A 21,213-nucleotide genomic window follows, 5' to 3' on the forward strand; every position below is an offset into this window, starting at 1 on the left:
CAATATCAAAGAACAAGAGACAACATTAGACAACAGCAAACAACAATAAACAACAAACAACAGTAAACAACAAAGGACAATATTAAACAACACATGGATAACATTATACATAACTAGACAACATTAAACAAAATATCAGACAATATTTGACATTGTTAGACAGAATTAAATGCAATTCATACAATAATAAATAACATTCGATATTTCCAGACAACATTATAACATTACAAGAGAATACACATTGTTACCCAATTTAGTCAGTATTTGACAATATTTGACAATATTTGACAATATTTGACAATATTTGACAATATTTGACAACACAGCTTACAAATATCAAGACGAAATTGTTAAATTTAAACATTTGTAAAAAAACGTTGTCTAAAAAGACACATTAATCTTGATAAAAGAACAGGAAGCTATGAACAGACATAAATAACAATAAAGTAAATGTTATGTCACGGATATATGAACATAAAGCTCTGATTCTGGTTTCATTAATCCTTTTGCAGAGTATCGTATTCATACAACGTAATTGTTTCTTATTTACTATTTATATTTCAGATGTTTAAGAAAGTGGCGATGTAATTTCATGCTATTTCGTTTAAAAAATTGCACACCCGATTCAGAACGATACCCTTCGAACCCCTGGCCGAGCAAATATTATTTAGCTATCCTCCTTTTTTCAAATTGCGGTTCTCTCTCAAAGTGAATTGCGGATTTAAACAGCAGACACATGGAAGGAAAATGAAAGAATGTATTTGCATAAAACATCTATTACTAAAATATTGTTAATAAGATGAATAAAGGGACTCTTGTAAATAGGTCAAAAGTCTTTTTAAAAATCTACAAGAAAAATTTGAAAAATGATTTCTCTCCTGACAGGTTGGAATGAGTCTTCAGCCATCTCCGTTATCCCGTTCTGAGCTAGGTTCAGCCTTCTCAGGGAGCCTAGAGAACCTAGGAGACTTCGGTCTATCCTACTCAACTTGTTCTCGGATAAATCCAGAATCTAGAAAACAACTTAGCATAGAGAATAGAATATATATTAGAGGGGAATTCACTAGAGAACAACTGAGCATAGAGAAAAGAATATATATTAGAGGGGAATTCACTAGAAAACAACTGAACATAGAGAATAGAATATATATTAGAGGGGAATTCACTAGAAAACAACTCAGCATAGAGAATAGAATATATATTAGAGGGGAATTCACTAGAGAACAACTGAGGATAGAGAAAAGAATATATATTAGAGGGGAATTCACTAGAAAACAACTGAGCATAGAGAATAGAATATATATTAGAGTGGAATTCACTAGAAAACAACTGAGCACTTTGAACTCCCTTTCAGGCTGAAAGGGACTGAAAAAATGCATACCGAGAGATTCTTTAAATTCCTCTCTAATATATATTCTATTCTCTATGCAACTGAGTCTTTGTCACAAAATAATTTCATAATCCCCATATCTTTGCAATACTTTAAGCTTAGACTATTTGATATAACAGAATTCAAGGTTTGTTTGCGACATTGGGTTGCAAAGATATAGCATTGAGAAAATGAACTGTAAATATACCACATGGCTTAACTTAAACGTCTAAAATGTTATTTGCTTACATCAATTTATCAGATGAAAATTTCGTAAACAGACACTTAGTTTTTAATTATTTTAGAAATCGATAGAAGAAAATTTTAGCAGAATTTGTTCAAAAAAATTTAAGTAAAATTTGTCCTGTTTTTCATCACGTACATTTGATATAAATCCACTGGCTGGCTTACTAATTATTTAATCAAAGTAAAACAAATATCAAAGGGAATAAATAGTACATCTACATACTTTAAATTCCATGGATGAGCAATAGAAAAGCAGGAAATACTAAATGAACAGAAGGAACTTATAAAAGAGATAAGAAGACTTCTAGTTTCTGTTATTAATATTATTTATATAAATGTTTGTACCGCATTTACATTATACAGTCAGTCTTCAAGATTGACAATATCCACACAAAGGCTCCAACCTCTGCTAAATTTTGAATGTAAACCCGTTGGTATAAAAGTTTATTTAAAATCTTGAATAATTATTAGATTTTCTTTACTCTGCCAGAGCTGAAAACTTTAGAACGAGATATCCTTAATCCCGATTACTTAATCTGAGTATCCAATGGATACAATTTTGTTTTTCTTCTTGAACCGTTCTTTCTTGGATAAAGGAAAGAGAAAAATCATAAACCGTTTTTTTTTAATTAGGAAGTCCCTCCCGTTTCTGTATATTAATATTAAATGGCGCGCAAAATTTCAAATTTATCTGCTTTTTATATGCGACTCTAATTGGTTGAATTTTATACGCTTTATAGGATACAAGTACAAGTTTAGGTTACTATCGATATTAAGAAAAAGATAGGATCAAGCATTAATCTCGATATCCACCATCCTAAAGTTGTCAGCTAAGATTACATAAGAAAAGAGAAAATGTTATGCAATTTATCCTGTCAAAATGATTAGTTCGAAGGTCAAACTAATCAAAAGCTTGAGTTTGATTGATGATGATCGAGTCACACTGTGCGATTTATTTTTAGCTTAACCTTGATTTAAAAATACTCTGTTGATTTTTAAACAATAATAATATTTGTCTAGTGTAGCTCCCCCCCCCCCCCTTTTGCAAGGTTAATATACACGCTTCAAAGCTTTAATTCAGGGATATATAGCTATTCTGTACTTTCCGTAATTTCTCAATATTTTTTACAAAATGCACAATTTTATCAAAGTTAATTTCGTTTTTTCATAATTTTAAAACATAGGTTTAAAATTTAGTTTATTCTCGAAAAGACCAAATCCATTTGTTTTTTAATGTGAATGAAAGTTTCGACATGAAAAACTCCTTTTAAGTCAAATTAACGGTTATTTTACGTTATCTTAAACATATAAACGGCTATTTTTAAAAAGCTAAATTGATATTTTACAAAATTAAATCATCCTTTTTTCAAATAAGTCGAAATTGTTATGAATCCCCCTGGTCTAGTTGAACACGGTTTCTTCAGATTGTATAAGTTATATCGCGTCTATCCAGTATACAAAGATATCTAGAAACGAACCTGAAGATTACGAAGGTTGAATACATTTCCGTCTAGATTCTCACTGGTGAGACGGTTCCTACTCAGGTCTAACTCCAGGAGAGTCGGCAGGTCAGCAAATGCGTCCTGAAATAAAGGGATAGGTTGCAAAATTTAAAGAGACCAATGAGGAGGTTGTGAAAACACTTGAATAATACAGAATTAACACATTTTAACACATTACTCCGTGAACAAAAATTAAAGCCAAGAATTTACTCCGTATATGTTTTGGTGTTGAAAAGCAACAGTTTTAACATGTATGGTGGATTTCTTGAAATAATACTTAGAGTCGCTTTAAGTACCTTAGCTAGACCGGATATCTGGTTCCAGCCAAGGACTAGCTTCTCCAGGGTAGGATAACCTCTGAGAGCTCCGTAGGGTATATCCTCGATCAGGTTGAGACCTAGATCTAGAACTCGGAGAAGAGGAACTGAACCCTGCAGAAAGCTCACATCGGATAAACGACTAAGGATATTATTCAATTCAAACATGAAATGGCCAGATAATTTTAATAAAAAAAGAAAGCTTTAACAAAAATTTTGGGATTCATTAGTCATTAGTCATTAAGGTTCAAGGACGGGGTTTCAGTAAAACATCGTTGAGAGATTTATATATACTTTTAAAATAAGCCAGCTTGGAAACCCAGCTTATCTTAGAATAAAAGCCGATCAACTCAACTTCAAATTTTAAACCAAGCTATAATAACACTTTTGTGGTTCTAACGAGTTCTAAAATCAAAATTTGTGTCAAATCTGTTAAGAGGGTTACAAGTGATGATAAGGGATATACAAACAAAGTACTGGAAACCCCGAGATAACTTCTATGTACAGTGATAACCAGAAAACTCTGAAATAGGAAAACGACTTTTTTAATCAAGTTATAACTTTAAATAGTCCAAAAAGCATTAGAGACAGGAAATGTACGATGAAAACCTACACATTTCACTAATTTATTGATCTTATAATAGCCTAATAAAAATATTTGCGGTGCATGAACATCAAATACAATTATATATTGCTATAATGTCGTCTTTCAATTCTATGGTTTTTTGTTTATCACTGTAAATATAGTTAAATGTTAAGATGACGATTTTATTTCCTTCAAGCAATTAATTAAAGGGAAATACAGTTTAAAATGTGATTCATTAACTGATTGACAATATCCCTAATCTTGTTGTCGTGTAGATCTATTTCCATGAGCTGCGGTACATCCAAGAATATGTCGCTGTGAAAGCTTCTGATATCATTGCTCCTTAGATCCAACTTTTTCAACCTAAGTAAAAAATGGGATTTATTTTCTTGTGGTTTTTAACAAATATTTTTGTTTATCGAGTTTGATAGTTCTTTTGTCGTTAGAACTGACGCGGGTCAACCCAGACCGAAATATATTTTCAATAAATGTGGAACATCTACTTTTTTTTACTCTACAGAGGTTTGCTCCATCACCATCACCGAATTTAAAAACTTGATGTGGTCTTGCTTAGCCGTACTCAGGCTTATACCCAAGGGCTTTAGATTTTAAAATTTCAGATTTTTATTTTAGCGTGATCTCCTTTTTCGTTTTTATTTTAATTATTTTTAAAATAAATCACTGTTTAATTGTTTAAAAAGTCTCTACATAAACACAATTCATGAACCCTAAGTCGTGGTGTTTAAACACATTACAAAACAAATATTTTGGAAATTGATAAAGCTTTTGGATTAATAACTTCTATTCTATTCTTTATTCCTGAACTTCAACTCCCAAAGAGTTTGACATTTCTGCATATTTTTATCTTTCTAATGGAAAATTGAAATTCATCTCACTTTAAATGATTAAAATAGTTTGAGTGTATTTCAATCGATTTTTTTGTAGTGTATCGCAGTGATCATTTCACATAATATAACAAGGGACCGAATTTAATAATTGAGAAAGGTCGCTGAACTACCTGGCACCGGTTAAAATCTTAAATGACCGATTAAAATTCTCACAAATCTTTAACTTTGAACCGGTGATCCAAGACTTGAACCAGCGGTAGATAGTTCAGCGACCCAGCTCAAATTTCAGTCCCTTGTTTGGTTGAAAAGGAGTTTCATATCTCTACATCTTTGCAACCCATTGTCGTAGACCTTAGCTATTTCAAACTATGAATTCTTTTTGATCAAATGATGTGAGTTTGAAATATCAAAGGTATACACCATCGGATTGACAAGATATAGAGATTAGAAGATTTGAGTTTGTGGCAAAAACTCATTTCCTTTGATTAAGCAATTGGTGATTTCGTGACAAAAGCAAAATGAATGAACTAAGCAAGAGTATTATTATTAAGATGAACATTTTGAAAGGAATATATTTTTCCAGAATAAATCAAGGTTATATAGTATACAGAGAGTTCCATTTTATATTGGTTTATCTCCAAGCTTTAGCGCTAAATGATTCCTTTTCAAATTTTATTCTGCTTAGTTCCTTAAATCTTAATTTATAGCTATAAACGCTCCAATATGATGTGGGACCCTGTACATGATTTAATGATCGAGGGGATGGACATTTGATTTTTTTAAACCTAGTTTTTTGGCAATATCAGCGAATATTTTAGAAAAATTTAAGACATGGACAATGGACATTTTTATCGATAATTATAAACGTTTGCAAAAAAATACTTTTTAAATACTGATTTTTAATGTTGTTTAAACATTGGAAACACCAGGGTAGAATCCGACAAGAAGGTCAAATTTTCACTGTGATCCAAAATGTGCATTGTGCACGTAAAAATCAGTCTTTTAAAAATTTATTGGGTGTCTCGTAACTCTTGTCATATCAAGTGATCGTTATCGTTGCTTTTATTTGAAAACCTTTTCTTTTCGTGTGTTACGTAAAAGAAATTTTTCAGATATTACTATTTTTATTGATCATTTTTTAGTGTGACCTTCATCGTTTTAGTTTTTCATAATTTATAAAAATAACTCCATCCCTTACTGTTAGCTGGATTTTTTAGATTGAAAGCGACATTAAAGGGACTTAAAGGGTCCTTTGAAACCTTTATCTTATCAAAAATGTGAAGAAACAGCCGTTTTTCTGCAAGTTTCTCCAATGCTTCTTATGAAGAAGGAATGCGTAAGTCACTTACGAAAAGAATCCGCAGTTGAAAAAGAACATTTTGAAGAAACAAAATATTGATATCTAATTTATAATTGATCAGACAAAGTTTTTAAGTGTACCAGCTGTATATCGGGCATTGCCATCTTTGCATTGAGGGTCTTGAAATTACGCTTACAGTCCCTTTCTGTCACTTTAATGTCCCTTTAATGTCCCTTTCATGTCCCTTTAATGTCCCTTTCATGTCCCTTTAATGTCCCTTTAATGTCCCTTTAATTCCCTTTTAATGTCCTTTTAATGTCCCTTTAATGTCCCTTACATGTCCCTTTAATGTCCCTTTAATGTCCCTTTAATGTCCCTTTCATGTCCCTTTCATGTCCCTTTAATGTCCCTTTCATGTCCCTTAAATTTAAAAACACTACTCATTTTGTTTGTTTTAAGATAATATTACCTCGGAAGTCTAGTGTCCCTTTAATGTCCCTTTCATGTCCCTTAAATTTAAAAACACTACTCATTTTGTTTGTTTTAAGATAATATTACCTCGGAAGTCTAGTGAGAGCTCCTCTCTGCATGAGAACTATATTATTGTTTGATAAATCCAATTCCTCCAGACTTTTAACAATAATATTTAAATATTTTTATAAAAATAAATGTTTTAAAGAATTTAATATTTCTAGAGGATAAACGTTTCTTAAAAATACATATTTTTAGAACTAAGAAGTTCACATTTCAAGAAAATCAGAACTGTAACTAAATAGTTTTGCTAAAAAGAAAAAGAAATAAATCACAGTAAAAATTCCCCCGCAGTATTGCATACTTAATATTTCTTTTAAATTTATGGCACCAGATATTTAATTTGAAACTGAGCATTACTTTAATTTTAGAATTAGTTCTTGATAATTTTAAATGTATCTCAACATTAAATAAAAATAATAATAAACAGTAATTTCTGCATCTAATAAACAACAAAAAGAGGAATTTTGAAAAATATTTATTTGATTTCCTGTTAATATCTACGAAGCTTCTTTCTCTTAGTTTATCCATTCTGTGAACCAAGAAAAATAATGAGTTTTTTATTTTAATAAAATAATAATTTTAATATAAAAATTAGATTTTTTTTGATTTTTTGTCATTATGATTTCTGCCTGTTATTGCTGATGTCAAGTGTTTTTATTGTTTTGATGACTTTAACCGCCTGACCAACAATAGATGCATCACCTAGAGTAATAACAATATTAAACACCATATCCTAGAGTAACAACAATATTAAACACCAAATCCTAGAGTAACAACAATATTAAACAACATATCCTAGAGTAATAACAATATTAAACATCATATCCTAGAGTAGCAACAATATTAAACATCATATCCTAGAGTAACAACAATATTAAACACCATATCATAGAGTAACAACAATATTAAACAACATATCCTAGAGTAACAAAATATTAAACACCATATCCTAGAGTAATACAATATTAAACATCATATCCTAGAGTAACAACAATATTAAACAACATATCCTAGAGTAACAAAAATATTAAACACCATATCCTAGAGTAATACAATATTAAACATCATATCCTAGAGTAACAACAATATCAAACAACATATCCTGGAGTAATAAGAATAGTATCAACATATCCTAGAGAAATAACAATATTATCAACATATCCTAGAGTAACAATAATATTATCAACATATCCTAGAGTAACAACAATATCAAACAACATACCCTAAAGTAACAACTTTACCTTTTCCCTAATTCATCATCACTCTTATGTTTAAAATGTACAATGTAAATTATTTTTATTTGCAATTCCCATTAGTTTAAAGTGGGCCAACCAATTAAAACAACCTACTCTGGTTAGGCGGGTCCAAACTACACAGTAAATTGTGATTTTTTCATTTGTACTATCTCGTGCTTTGTAGTTGAATAAAAAATATGAAAAAAATATGATCAACAATATCAAGCAACAACATATCCTAGAGTAAAAATAATATCAAAAAACATATTCTAAAAAATAAAAAATAAAGAAGAAAAAAAGAAACATACTAAGGACTAAGGTGAAAATTATATAATTTTCTTTTTCTGAACAGAAAAAAATATTAGTAATACTCTGACATAAAAATAATATTTGATATCATCTTGAATATAAGAAGCATCTTTATAAGGGTTTTAAAAAAAGGATATTTTTAATCCTGATGGTTTAGAAAAAAACCTTGTTTATTATGATATAACTTTTTATGAATGATTACATTCAATACAGGAGAAGTGAGCATGTAACAGATGCGGAGAATAAACAATATTAAAATAATATCTTTAAGAGATAAACATGGATAGCTCACTAACCTTTAGAATTGTATTCCAGGATAGACTAATGACTAACCTATTGAATTGTGTGCCAGGATAACTTGTTCCAACTGCTCCATGTACCGGAACGACCTGGACAACAAAGAATTGTATTAATTGTAAACTAAGGTCAGAATATTTACATTAGAATACGATTATCCATGTAATCATAAAGCAGAGACTTTGCAGACGAATTTGTAAATTTAATTTACCTTAAAATACTTAAAATTTGGCTTTGCTGCTTTGTTAGAATTTGCGAAATATATATGTTTTGTGACTTATGATTTCATATTTGAGTAGATCTTGGTATTTCAATGGTTTTAGGTCCTCTACCTGTATACTTTAAATGCTCTAATCTTTTGCTAAAAAATTTATTAAATGCCACATATTATTTTTAGCCATCTCTGTATCTAGAACAAATCCGGAGGGCCCCCTGAGGGAGGGGGTGAGAGCCCCTCCCTAAAAATCTTACTTTCCTAAGGAACTTGCGTTTCCGCTAAAATTTCAAATTCAACAATAATTTCATTGGGACAAATAAATTTTATTTAGCGCAATTTAAGCGCAATTTTTTTAGCCCTCCCCCTAGATGTTTTATTTCATAGACCCCTGACTGGCATGAAGGGTGAAAAGTGTCTGAAGAGGTTTTTAACAAAAAAAGTTGAATTCTAAAAATTCTGCGCAAGACAATTTGACTCAATGTAAGAATTACGTTATCAATATATGTAAATGTGTCTGTTTGTACTTTGTACTGTGTGTTTTTATATCCAACATATGTTGTAACGACAAAATAGATCTGGCCCGCATTTTTTGTGGTAACTTACATGACCCCAGGATAGGTTTATGACACCGGTCAAAATAAAAATTTTGCGTCAACAATATTTCTTTCAAACGAAAACGAAATAAGAAACTTTTTACTGTTATAGATTAAGAACAAAAAATCATAGAATTAACAAAATAGGATAAATATAAAAGTTGAATACCATCTTATATAATTTGATGCTTTAAATCTATTATCTAATAATTGGCGCACGAGTGCAATTAAGTTTGTAATATTTTAGATAAAATTTTCCATCAGCTATGTACATGATAAGTTATAATGTTTTATAAAACATTTAAAAAAAAAGCGATTTAACAAGCCAGCAGTATTCTTAAATATTTACTATCGATAAACTTTCATAAAACAATAAAAACGTAAAATGTCCGATGTCCATAAATATTTCTTTATTTCTTCCTTTTATGTTTAAAAATTCCAGATTGAATATATGTTGTTACCTAAATGTGTCTGTTTGTACTGTGTGTTTTTATATCCAACATATGTTACAACGACAAAATAGATCTGGCCCGCATTTTTTGTGGTAACTCACATGACCCCAGGACAGGTTTATGACACCGGTCAAAATACAAATTTTGCGTCAACAAAATTTCTTCCAAATGAAAACGAAATAAGAAACTTTTTACTGTTTTAGATTAAGAACAAAAAATCATAGAATGAACAAAATCGGTAAATATAAAAGTTGAATACCATATGTAATTTGATTCTTTAAATCTATAATATAATAATTGGCGCACAAATTTTTAGATAGAATTTTCCATCAGCTACGTACATGATAAGTTATAATGTTTTAGAAAACACTTTAAAAAAAGTGATTTAACAAGCCAGCAGTATTCTTCTATATTTATTATTATTAAATTTTCATTAAACAATAAAAACGTAAAAGGTCCGATGTCCATAATTATTTCTTTATTTCTTCCTTTAATGTTTGAATATTCCAGATTGAATATATGTTGTTACCTAGGATGGATCCAGGAAATATCGTTGCCTGTAAAGTTAGCAAGGAGTAGAAAAGGCAGGTTTTCTAAAAATAAATTTGAATCTGAAAACAACCTCTCATTCCAAATAAATGTGGGACAGAAAATAATAAAATTTTAAAATAATAATATTTCTAAGATTTTAGTCGACATAAAATCTTTATCCTAATCCTAAAATGATAAAAATATTGGATTTTAGAACGTGACACTTCTATTTTATGAGAAATGAAAAAAAACTTGACTTGTCATCAATTGAATTGAGTCCTTGCCAGAAATTGTAGTTCCTATATCCTTTCAATCTAATGTTTTAAACCTTAGATATTTCAACTATGATTTCTGCTGTTAGATCAAATATTCTAAGTTTGAAATATCAAAGGTTTTACACCATCAGATTGCAAAGACATATTTATAGTCTAGAAAATTTGAGCTTGTGGCAAATATTCAATTCCTTTGAGAAAGGTTGACTTGGGTATTTGGAATCAAGTTCAGTATATTCATGCTTTTTTAAAAAATATAACCTCCAATCCACTATTTGCTTTATTACAATATTAAATACACATAAATGAAATGTTGTCCTTCTATTCCACGGGTTTCTGGTTCTCAGTGTTTGTTTTATTCATCTTCAAAAAGCAATACGTTTTAATATCCATGAGAATCTATATTGATATTTATGTGAGATACACTTTGAGATGAATATATTTGAATCTCTTTTTTCTTTTTCTGGTTTAAAAAGTAAATCAAAATCCAGGAAAGAAATAATTTGATAGAAATATTTCGTTTTAAGTTTTCATCATAAAGCGATAAACTTTTTTTTTTAAAGATAAAGATTAACAGACTTAGCATATATTGAATCAATCCTTTGAAAATATGCTTGAAAGAAATATTTCTGATAGAATTTTCAGATGGTTCATTCATATTACTATTTTTTCCTATTGATCTACATTCTACAAATTTAAAATTAAATATTCTCCAATGAAAACTTTTGAATTTAGGAGTTTTATTTTGGAAATAAATATCATTGGTCGAATACAATCCTGGTTGAATACTTGTTGATCTCTCATTGGCCGGATTCATTTAGCTCTGTCCAATGAGAGATCGGTAAACGAAACGGTTAAGGTTAAAATAGAAAAAAGAAAAAAGAACGACCGAAATCCTCAAAAATATGTAGCTTAGTTTGCAAATATTTTACCTAAAATTCCAGTCTCAAGTCTTTTGAGTTTAGAGTTTGTCACGTGCAGATACCTAAGCCCTGGAATACAAATATTTTAGAATTTTCCAGGGAAATGTTGGAATAAATTTATGAACTAGATTATTCTAAGAATAAGTACCTGGCAGATTTTTCAACGTAAAATCCTGAATGTCTGTTATATTGGATCCGTCGATTTTAAAGAGCTTTAGCTTCTGCAAACCAACCACACGTGGCATCTCAGTTATCTCTGAGCTAAAATAGATATTTCTAATTTAGCTTCTGCAAACCGACCACACATGGCATCTCAGTTATCTCTGAGCAAAACAGATATTTCTAATTTACAGAGTCAATGTGCAAATCAATTTCTGAAATCAGGCAAAGGGCAACAAATATCATCTATGCAACCTGGTGGGGTAAACTTTAAAATTAAACTTAGACTATAGAGATTAAAAAATATATTGTGTGGAGAGGAATAAGTTCCTTCATAGAATATTTTTTTATTCCTGCAACTGGGATCTCATTGCTAATTATAAAAATGTTTAGACGTTCTCGGAATTGCGTAAGTTCAGTTTCTCTATATATCTCGCAATATGTAGATTGTTGATTTAATATATTTATTTAAATAATATAATTTTAACCAGGCTCTAAATTATCTATTTGATAAATTTATTTTATCTATTTTCTTCATATTTTAGGTATGTATATATTCCATTTCAATTCAAGATTAATATCAAACAGATTTACAAGCTATGAATCACAACAGTACCTTTTAACCTTTAAATCCGCGAGTTGTTTAGTAAAAAAAACATAATCGCAAGCTTCATATAAAGATTTTGATACTGCTGTGAAATATTGGTGGCACTTTTTATAGAGTGTAACTCAAAATTTAGAAAACAGATTTTTTTCTGCATTAAAATCTTGGTACCAGTACAAACGTCGGACGCACAAACGTCGGACGCCACAAACGTCGGACAGTTCAAACGTCCATGTATCCAGACTTTGTGAGATTATGAATTTTTAACAAAAAAAATTGGGAATTTTTTGAGAGAAAATTGCGAATTTACAAGAATTTTAATATGAAAATTCAAATATATTTTTTCCTCCTTAGTCCGACGTTTTTCCTTATAAATGTACCCGTCCGACGTTTGTACAGGTCCGACGTTTGTACTGGTCCGACGTTTGTACATGTCTGACGTTTGTACTGGTCCGATATTTGTATTGATCCGACGTTTGTACTGGTCCGACGTTTGTGGGTCCGACGTTTGTACTGGTATCAAAATCTTTTATCTCTATTTGTTTATTGGTAACCTTCCTATTTTCCAGATAAAACAATAATTAACATTTTCTTTGCGATAGATTCGTGATTAAAGGCCCACGGGGGATCAACTTCCCATTCTCTTTTAGTTATCCAAGGGGAGGAACAGCCCTGGAAAATTAGAATCGAATTTTACCTTTCAACACTAAAAACTGTTAGTTCTTTGAGAAAATCTATAGCATCAGTTGGAATCTGTCTTAACCCTGGTTCCTTCAGATATATTTCAGTTATATATCCCTCAACTCCTGAAATATATTTCAGTTATATATCCCTCCACTCCTGAAATATATTTTAGTTATATATCCCTCCACTCCTGAAATATATTTTAGTTATGTATCCCTCAACTCCTGAAATATATTTCAGTCAACTCCTGAAATATATTTCAGTTATATATCCCTCCACTCCTGAAATATATTTTAGTTATATATCCCTCCACTCCTGAAATATATTTTAGTTATGTATCCCTCAACTCCTGAAATTTATTTCAGCTATATATCCCTCAACTCCTGAAATATATTTCAGTTATATATCCCTCAACTTCTAAAATAAATTTGAGTTATATATCCTTCAACTCCTAAAATATATTTCAGTTATATATATCCCTCAATTCCTGAAATATATTTGAAACATAACAGTTAGTTATAAATCTCACCATATTTGGATATATTTCAGTTTATATCCCTATTTATTCTAAATATTTTCTTTTCTAACACTTTGTCAACAACACTAATCAGAATAAATCAGTTTTATTTTGGCATGAAAATGTAAGAAAACAATTTACTATTCAATTTGTTTTAAGATTTGTCAAAAAACATTTTCTGAACATTATCATCCTAACTTTGATAAAATAAAAGTTTTTCTTAAAAGTTGTTTTAATTCTTTTCAGAATTAATTTTGAATTGTCTAGGAAAAGGAATTGCAATTTTCAAATAGAAAAAAATGATTAAAAAATGGACAAATCATCTTCACTTTTACTGATTGGTGAAAAGAAGGTAGAATCAATCTTATGACCCCCTCCAGTTATAACAGTGGTGATTCACAATCATACCCATTAAATCTTTTTCTAAGTAAAATTAAAGAAGAAATCGACGCTTGTCTATCTTATAAAGTGTGAGTTTTGCAATTGAAAAACATTCTTGATCTACAAAGGTTTAAAGAGTACAATTGTGAATTGAACATGCTTATAAATTGAAAGTTACTTAGAATAACGTTGATAAGTTAAATTACCTGCAAAAGCATTTCTGTCAATAGTCTGTATTCGATTATTCTCCAGAAATAATCTGTTCACCTTCACTGAACCTTAACATCAGAGTAGAGAAGATTTTAAATTGAAATTCTAATCCTAGTTTAAAAGGACCGTTCACTTATTTGGGTAATTTCAGAGTAACATAAACAGCCTTATTCGCTGTTGATTGGTATTAGGTTGGTACTTTTCACAGAGAACTGTGGCCGGAGAAAAAGCCGGTTTTTTGTTCAGAATTTTAGCGCAAAAGTATGGTACCTTTGTCAGTCGACGTTTTTCATCAACAGAAGGCTCACAACATATTGATAAAAACATCAAATAGCGTATATTGATTTAGTGGCAAAAAAAACCAATTCCTTTCTGCTACACCCGGTTTTAGGACCGATATATTTTAGGAAAGATTAATCTGTTGGAGTTTTTCTTTCATAATTCAATGTTTGATAATTATGTTTGATTGATTAATCTATCATCAGACTGATAATCTCCTTTATACATATAACTCGGATTAAGCCTACTTTATCTGTAGAAACTAAAACTCAAACTTTGTCAAACTTTGTCAAGAGAGAATCTTCAATCTAAAGCTAGGCAACGATCTGTTAACAGCGATAGCTAAAAACATATTTATGGACAATTCCGTTAACAAACGACTACCCATAAATTTTAAAATCGTTTTCGAACACAATGAACCCCATAGATGAAAAAACGGTAAATGAGGAATATTATTACCAAAAGCTCGTGAGAGTAAATTAACGGAACATTATTACCTAAAGCTCGTGAGGGTAAATTAACGGAATATTATTCACTAAAGCTCGTGAGGGTAAATTAACGGAATATTATTACCTAAAGCTTGTGAGGGTAAATTAAAGGAATATTATTACCTAAAGCTCGTGAGGGTAAATGAGGAATATTATTACCTAAAGCTCGTGAGGGTAAATTAACGGAATATTATTCACTAAAGCTCGTGAGGGTAAATTAACGGAATATTATTACCTAAAGCTCGTGAGGGTAAATGAGGAATATTATTACCTAAAGCTCTTGAGGGTAAATTAAAGGAATATTATTACCTAAAGCTTATGAGGGTAAATTAAAGGAATATTATTACCCAAAGCTCGTGAGGGTAAATTAAAGGAATATTATTACCTAAAGCTTGTGAGGGTAAATTAAAGGAATATTATTACCCAAAGCTCGTGAGGGTAAATTAAAGGAATATTATTACCTAAAGCTTGTGAGGGTAAATTAAAGGAATATTATTACCCAAAGCTTGTGAGGGTAAATGAGGAATATTATTACCGAAAGCTCGTGAGGGTAAATGAGGAATATTATTACCTAAAGCTCGTGAGGGTAAATTAAAGGAATATTATTACCTAAAGCTTGTGAGGGTAAATTAAAGGAATATTATTACCTAAAGCTCGTGAGGGTAAATGAGGAATATTATTATTTTCTAGAATTAGAACATCAACTCTATCCACAACATTCCTAAAATATTCATTTCAAACTAATCAGAATTTTGGAATGTTTTTGAAATCTCTAACTTCTAATCTAAATTTGCGTGCTCATTGTTAATCTCAAGAAAAGAGAGAAATAAAAATAAAATATTAATTCAAGAAATGTAAGGAACTTGTTAGCAAAAATAAGGAAAAAAAACGTGAACTTCTTTTTTCTGAAAAATAAAATGATTTAAAACCTGATATTCATCATTGCTTCAAGAATCCTGGACATCATACTATTGACACATCTAAATATTATTACTTAATTATTATTATTATCATTATTATTATTGTTATTATTATTATTATTATTATTAACGTACCTGACTTGAATGCTCGGACCTCTTGTCCTACACTGACAAGGTGCTATATCATCAGGAGGAGGACATCTTCCTCTCACAACAACAATAACAACAAACAACAACAACAACGCTGTAGATAATATTGTAATGTAATCAAAGCTCCAAACAGTTTTCAGACCTCAGATATAAGTTTGCATTGTTATTGCATGAAATGGGGTTATTTGAAAAATTCAAAGACACCGAATGCCCCTCTAACCCTATAGTAATAGTAAATTCAACCTAATGTCTGACCGCGTCAACCTTGTTGCACCGGCTAGTCCTATTGAGTGTTTGCTTTATTCACCCAATGTCCGGGCGATACAGTACAAACTGGGAGCGGAAAGGTTGACCCGGCTCGGAAATTCAAATGTATTATGGCTGCAGCCCGTGACCGGATACAAAACTAAAATTAGAAAATGTAACTTTACATCAACAACCTTCAGTCTTTGATGCTTTTACAAAGTAAATATTTGTGTCTAGCAAAGCTCTATCTTTCTAGAAACTAAAGTGCAGGCAAAGGATATTTTTAACAGAATGTTTTCAAACATTTACTCAGGAATAAAATAAGAACAAACTCAGAGATCTGAGTTGTGTATATATTCCTTCCAGACACTGTAGTTCACTTTTATAATAAAGACGATCTGGAGCTTCTTGTGTTAATTTCTTTTTAGTTTTTACAGGGTTTATATTGGTACCTAATTTCAAGTCACTCTCAATCAATTTACAACTATTTTTAATCAGTCTTTTTTCGGCTAAACAACGAACGAGTTAGATATGGTCGTTTTTCTCTTTTAAAATCTGTACATATCCTTAACTGTCTCTGCTATATAAATCCGCCAGTCACTTTTACAGAGATCCGCAGTTGAAAATTATCAGTTTTGGGTAACTCAATCATATTGGTTCAGACGAAGGATGAAATGGTACCGTTGTGAATTGTATATGAAATTACGCCTTTGTCCTTATAATAAATATATTTGGTGTACAAATTATTGAAAAGTGATGGATATGATGGTATTTTCAGTTAAAAATACTATATATTAGTTAATTACTTGGCTAACTATATACAGTAAGTTTTGTCACAAAACATTTGTACAGAAAACAATTATTGCTATTTAGGGGTCACAGAATACAAACAGAACATACAATGAGAACTTGCAAACTGTGGAATTGAAGACGACTTTTAGACCCAAGTTATGATTTTACTTAGTTTCCAAAGAAGCAAAGCCAGTTGGGCAGTGTAAACAGACCTATTTGGCAAGTGATTTATTATTTTATAGAGTGATGACCAGAAAACTCTGGAATAGTAATTCGACTTTTACCTCAATTTATGACTTTTAATAGTCTAATTCACATTAAGCACAGTATTTGTGCAGTGTAAACAGACCCATTTCACTAAATAGGTGATTTAATAACTTACTAATTAAGCTATTTGCTTTGTAACAACATCAAATGCTCTTCAGTATTGCTTGAATGTCGTCTTCCTATTACATAGGTTTCTGGTCTCTGATATATAATTTCAGCAAACAGGGAGACATTTACGTGGTAGTGTATGTGATATTGTACATGTACATAATAATTTCGTGATAGTGTACGTGGTAGATTACGTGATAGTTTACGTGATAGTTTACGTGATAGTTTATGAGATAGTTTACGTGATAGTTTACGTAATATATTACGTGATAGTTAACGTGATAGTTTACGGGATAGTTTACGTGATAGTTTATGTGATCGTGTACGTGATAGTTTATGTAATCGTGTACGTGATAGTTTACGTGATAGTTTACTTTACCAAACAAGGTTTTCTAAGCACTTTATGAAAGAGAAAAACGTCTTTTAAAGAGAATGATGGAGGAATATTTTTCAACGAATTCTCAAGATTTATTTTCATCATTTTAAAAAGAATCTTTCAAGTGGAAAAAATGTTGTCTGATAAAGTTTACATTCATTCTTTGAATATAAGAGAAGTGTTTTATTTCTTGCTTGCAAGATTTCTTTTGTTTGAACAAAAAAATTCCCGTACAACATGTGCAGATTTTTTTGCTCAATATTTGCCAATAGTTTTGCAAATCTTAAAACTTTGAACAGTTTGATTTATCTTTGAAAAAATTTCAATATTTCCCTGGATTCTTCATTTTCATTCTTTTTTCTTCTCTTGTTTATCCCACTTCATACATACTGTCTAAACAAAAACAAGTTTGTAAATAAAAAATGAAGATTAAAAAGCATGATTTGTCAAAACCTTTAATTTTATAATCCTTATATATTTGCAACCTGTTGACGTAAACCTTTGATATTTAAAGATTTTTTTATCGATTAAAGTTCATTTTTAGATCTACGACATTGTCATGCAAAGATATAAGGATTAACGGTCAGAATTTGTGACAAACTTATTACTTATGAAAAATTCAAAAAGTTCATAAAACATGAAAAAAATATTTTTTATTTTTTTAAACAAAGTTTTCTGAAATATTTTTCTAGTTTCAGATTAAGAATCTTGCCCATTATGTTAAAGTTTAATTTTTCACCTTGAGTCTTTGCTACTAACTCTGATTTTCTAATCCCTAAATCTTTGCAAACCCATGTCGTAGAAATTAAAAATTGACATGAAAAATTAACACCATTAGGTTAAAAATTAGAAAATGTGAGTTTTTGGCAAAATCTTGCTGTTCCTAAATGATAAGAATGATCAGCATATAAGAATTTGATTGCTAAATCTTCTTTGAAAAAAAACTGAAATGTAGAAACCGATCTTTTTTATATTTTAGAAAAGGATATTGCAGAAGTATTTTAAAATTTTTGTGCTTTTGGAAGCACTCTCCTTCGAAGTATAACCATTGTTTATTAAATGAATTTAGATGAATAAAAGGAAAACTAGAACTAGGAAAATGGTGAGAGTTCAAACATCTGGTGAACAGGGCAAGAAATACAACACATAATTTAGGTTTTAAAAGATTTAAAAGTTTAAATGAAAATTCATGTTATGAGATGGAACTACTAAATTAACTCAACTCCTAATGTTTTAAATTGTATACTTTTGAACCTTTTCTTGAGACTCTCGAGAAAATTTCTTTTATAAATCAAATCATTTAAATTTTTGAAAATGTCTAGAAGAGAAATGGATGTAAACCTGGGGTGTACTGTATGAGGCGTTCAATTATTTTCTGTTCTAAACTTTTTTAATTTAACGCAATATCTGTCTTGTAAATCAATAGAGAAATTATCAAAATTAAACACTTTTCGAGTACAGAAAATGAAAAACGACGTTATCCTCCACATTTGACCAGATTAAGGGTTCAAGGGTACCGTTGTAAATCGGGCATTGCCATCTTTTCATGGAGTGTCACTGTGAATGATATCTTTAATCTTAAACCTGTTCTATAAATATTTATAGTCATACGAATTCAAAAAGCTTTTATAAATAGTGTAAAGCAATAGCAATGATTGATTTATAATTATTTGGAAAAGAATACTAATTACAGAATAATAATTTCACATGGTTATGGTCTGTTAAGCATAGAGGGCAACTTTACTCCTATATAGATAGTTTTTCATTCATTTACTAATTCTAAACAAAGATGGTAGAACTTATGCTTGATCCAACGTGATTTATAAATAAACAAATCTACACGAAACAATTGTTAAGAACATTATACCGGTGGTTGAAAGGTTTAAAGTTTCTAAACCTCTATTCAGCTCGAAGCCGTGACAAAATTCTTGAATATACTTGTTCCACAATCCTTTCCGCGGCAATTATCCGCACGCTGCGCTCAGTTTTCCCGCCTTTTATTGAGCAGCAGGGCGGGGCCTGTACACTGCTTGGTTGATTTTAAATGGTAATTAGATCCCCGCGTGCCAGAATTGGATTCGCTAGGGTGGAAGTGAAGGACAAGAAACTATAAAGATAAGATCAGGTGGAAGATGTACTTGTTGTACCGTATCCTCTACAGGATGGCAGGGCGGGGGTTCAGGAGAATCCTGAAGGTCAAAGGGATTGTTTCCTCATTTAAAAATAACCTAATTTTCGAATTTCGGATTACATTAGCTCATAGACGATATTGAGACCCTGCATTCTCAATATTCTCTGTTAAATATAAAAAAAAAACCTGGATTTACAGTGAATTTCGCGCATATTTGTATATTTGTAATACCTTACATAGGATGGACTAAGAAAATAGAAATGGATTGAATTCCATTTCATTTTAAGTCTTGCTTTACAATTCCCACGGTTAACATTTTTTTTACCATTTGATCGCAGATTTCAATGATCTATCTACAAAAAGTTAATACTACCTATATGCGTATTCAAAATTCAAAAGCGCTATGTAACTTTCGAAAAAAATAGATATTTCTGGGCCTTAGGAACATCTTTGAGTTGTTATAGGATGGACTCAATTGTATTTCTACTCCCTAAACTTAAAGATGGCAATTTTTAACAAAAGCTCCAATATTTTGAATGGCTCTCATAAATTAACAAAAAGTTGCAAGAAACTCAATATTTGATCAAATAAAGATTCTTACAAGAACAAATATTACATTTGTATTTGCTCTCAACAATAAGAATTGTGGACTTTTGGAAAATCACATCAAAAACTTGTTTCATGAATCATGATTATGCAGGTGATTTGATTTGTTTTCTTCTTCCTGTTTTACGGGGGGGGGGGGGATAAGGTTTCATGGCAATACATCTAAATAATAACAGGAGATAAATTAAAAACATAACTATCAAAATTGCAGAGAGAATCTTTAATTCAACTGTTTTTCAATTTGGTCGAAGAGTAAGTTTTGGGGGTTAGGTTAGGTTTTGTCTCAGTTCACTAGACCTGAGAGGAAATGTGTTTCAATTTTACCTAGAGTTTCCTCAAGGGTTACAGTTGAGTACATCTGACATTTTTACTCCAAGTTGGATAGATTTCTGATTACAAACAATTTCACTATCACTTTATAGCATTGCAGACCATTCTTCTCATAATTTCACTGAAAGGAATTGAGTTTTTGCCACGAGCTCAAATTTTCTAATCTCTATATCTTTACAACCTAATGGCGCACACCTTTGATATTTCAAATTTAGATTATTTGGTCTAACATAATTCATAGTTTGAAATATCAAGGGTCTACGACATTGGGTTGCAAGGATATTGGGATCAGAAAATCAGAGTTTGTGGCAACGACTCAATTCCTTTTGAAAGCTATGAAAATGTTAAATAAGCTTTTCAGACAGCATTGGCCTTTGGATTTATCATAAAATTTCACTTATACTTTTTGTAGTGTTAGAACTTTATCATAACCG

General features: G+C 30.5%; 1 protein-coding gene across 1 annotated transcript; it reads right to left on the reverse strand.

Moving 5' to 3' along the window:
- Positions 1 to 823: 823 nt before the first annotated feature.
- LOC111700579 (protein artichoke) lies at positions 824 to 20,840 on the reverse strand. Its single transcript, XM_023471545.1, has 18 exons — positions 20,774 to 20,840; positions 18,046 to 18,105; positions 15,909 to 16,017; positions 15,783 to 15,833; positions 15,501 to 15,574; positions 14,083 to 14,154; positions 12,992 to 13,100; positions 11,680 to 11,792; positions 11,541 to 11,600; positions 10,335 to 10,398; positions 8,580 to 8,635; positions 7,332 to 7,404; positions 7,190 to 7,231; positions 6,727 to 6,798; positions 4,276 to 4,383; positions 3,414 to 3,576; positions 3,094 to 3,198; positions 824 to 1,012 (listed from the first exon to the last, which is right to left on the reverse strand). The coding sequence occupies exons 2-18, from the start codon at positions 18,062 to 18,064 to the stop codon at positions 839 to 841; spliced, it is 1,464 nt and encodes a 487-aa protein (XP_023327313.1). The 5' UTR covers positions 18,065 to 18,105; positions 20,774 to 20,840; the 3' UTR covers positions 824 to 838.
- Positions 20,841 to 21,213: the final 373 nt, after the last annotated feature.

This window comes from Eurytemora carolleeae, unplaced genomic scaffold (assembly GCF_000591075.1).
Source record: "Eurytemora carolleeae unplaced genomic scaffold, Eaff_2.0 scaffold303, whole genome shotgun sequence".
NCBI classification, from domain to species: domain Eukaryota; kingdom Metazoa; phylum Arthropoda; class Copepoda; order Calanoida; family Temoridae; genus Eurytemora; species Eurytemora carolleeae.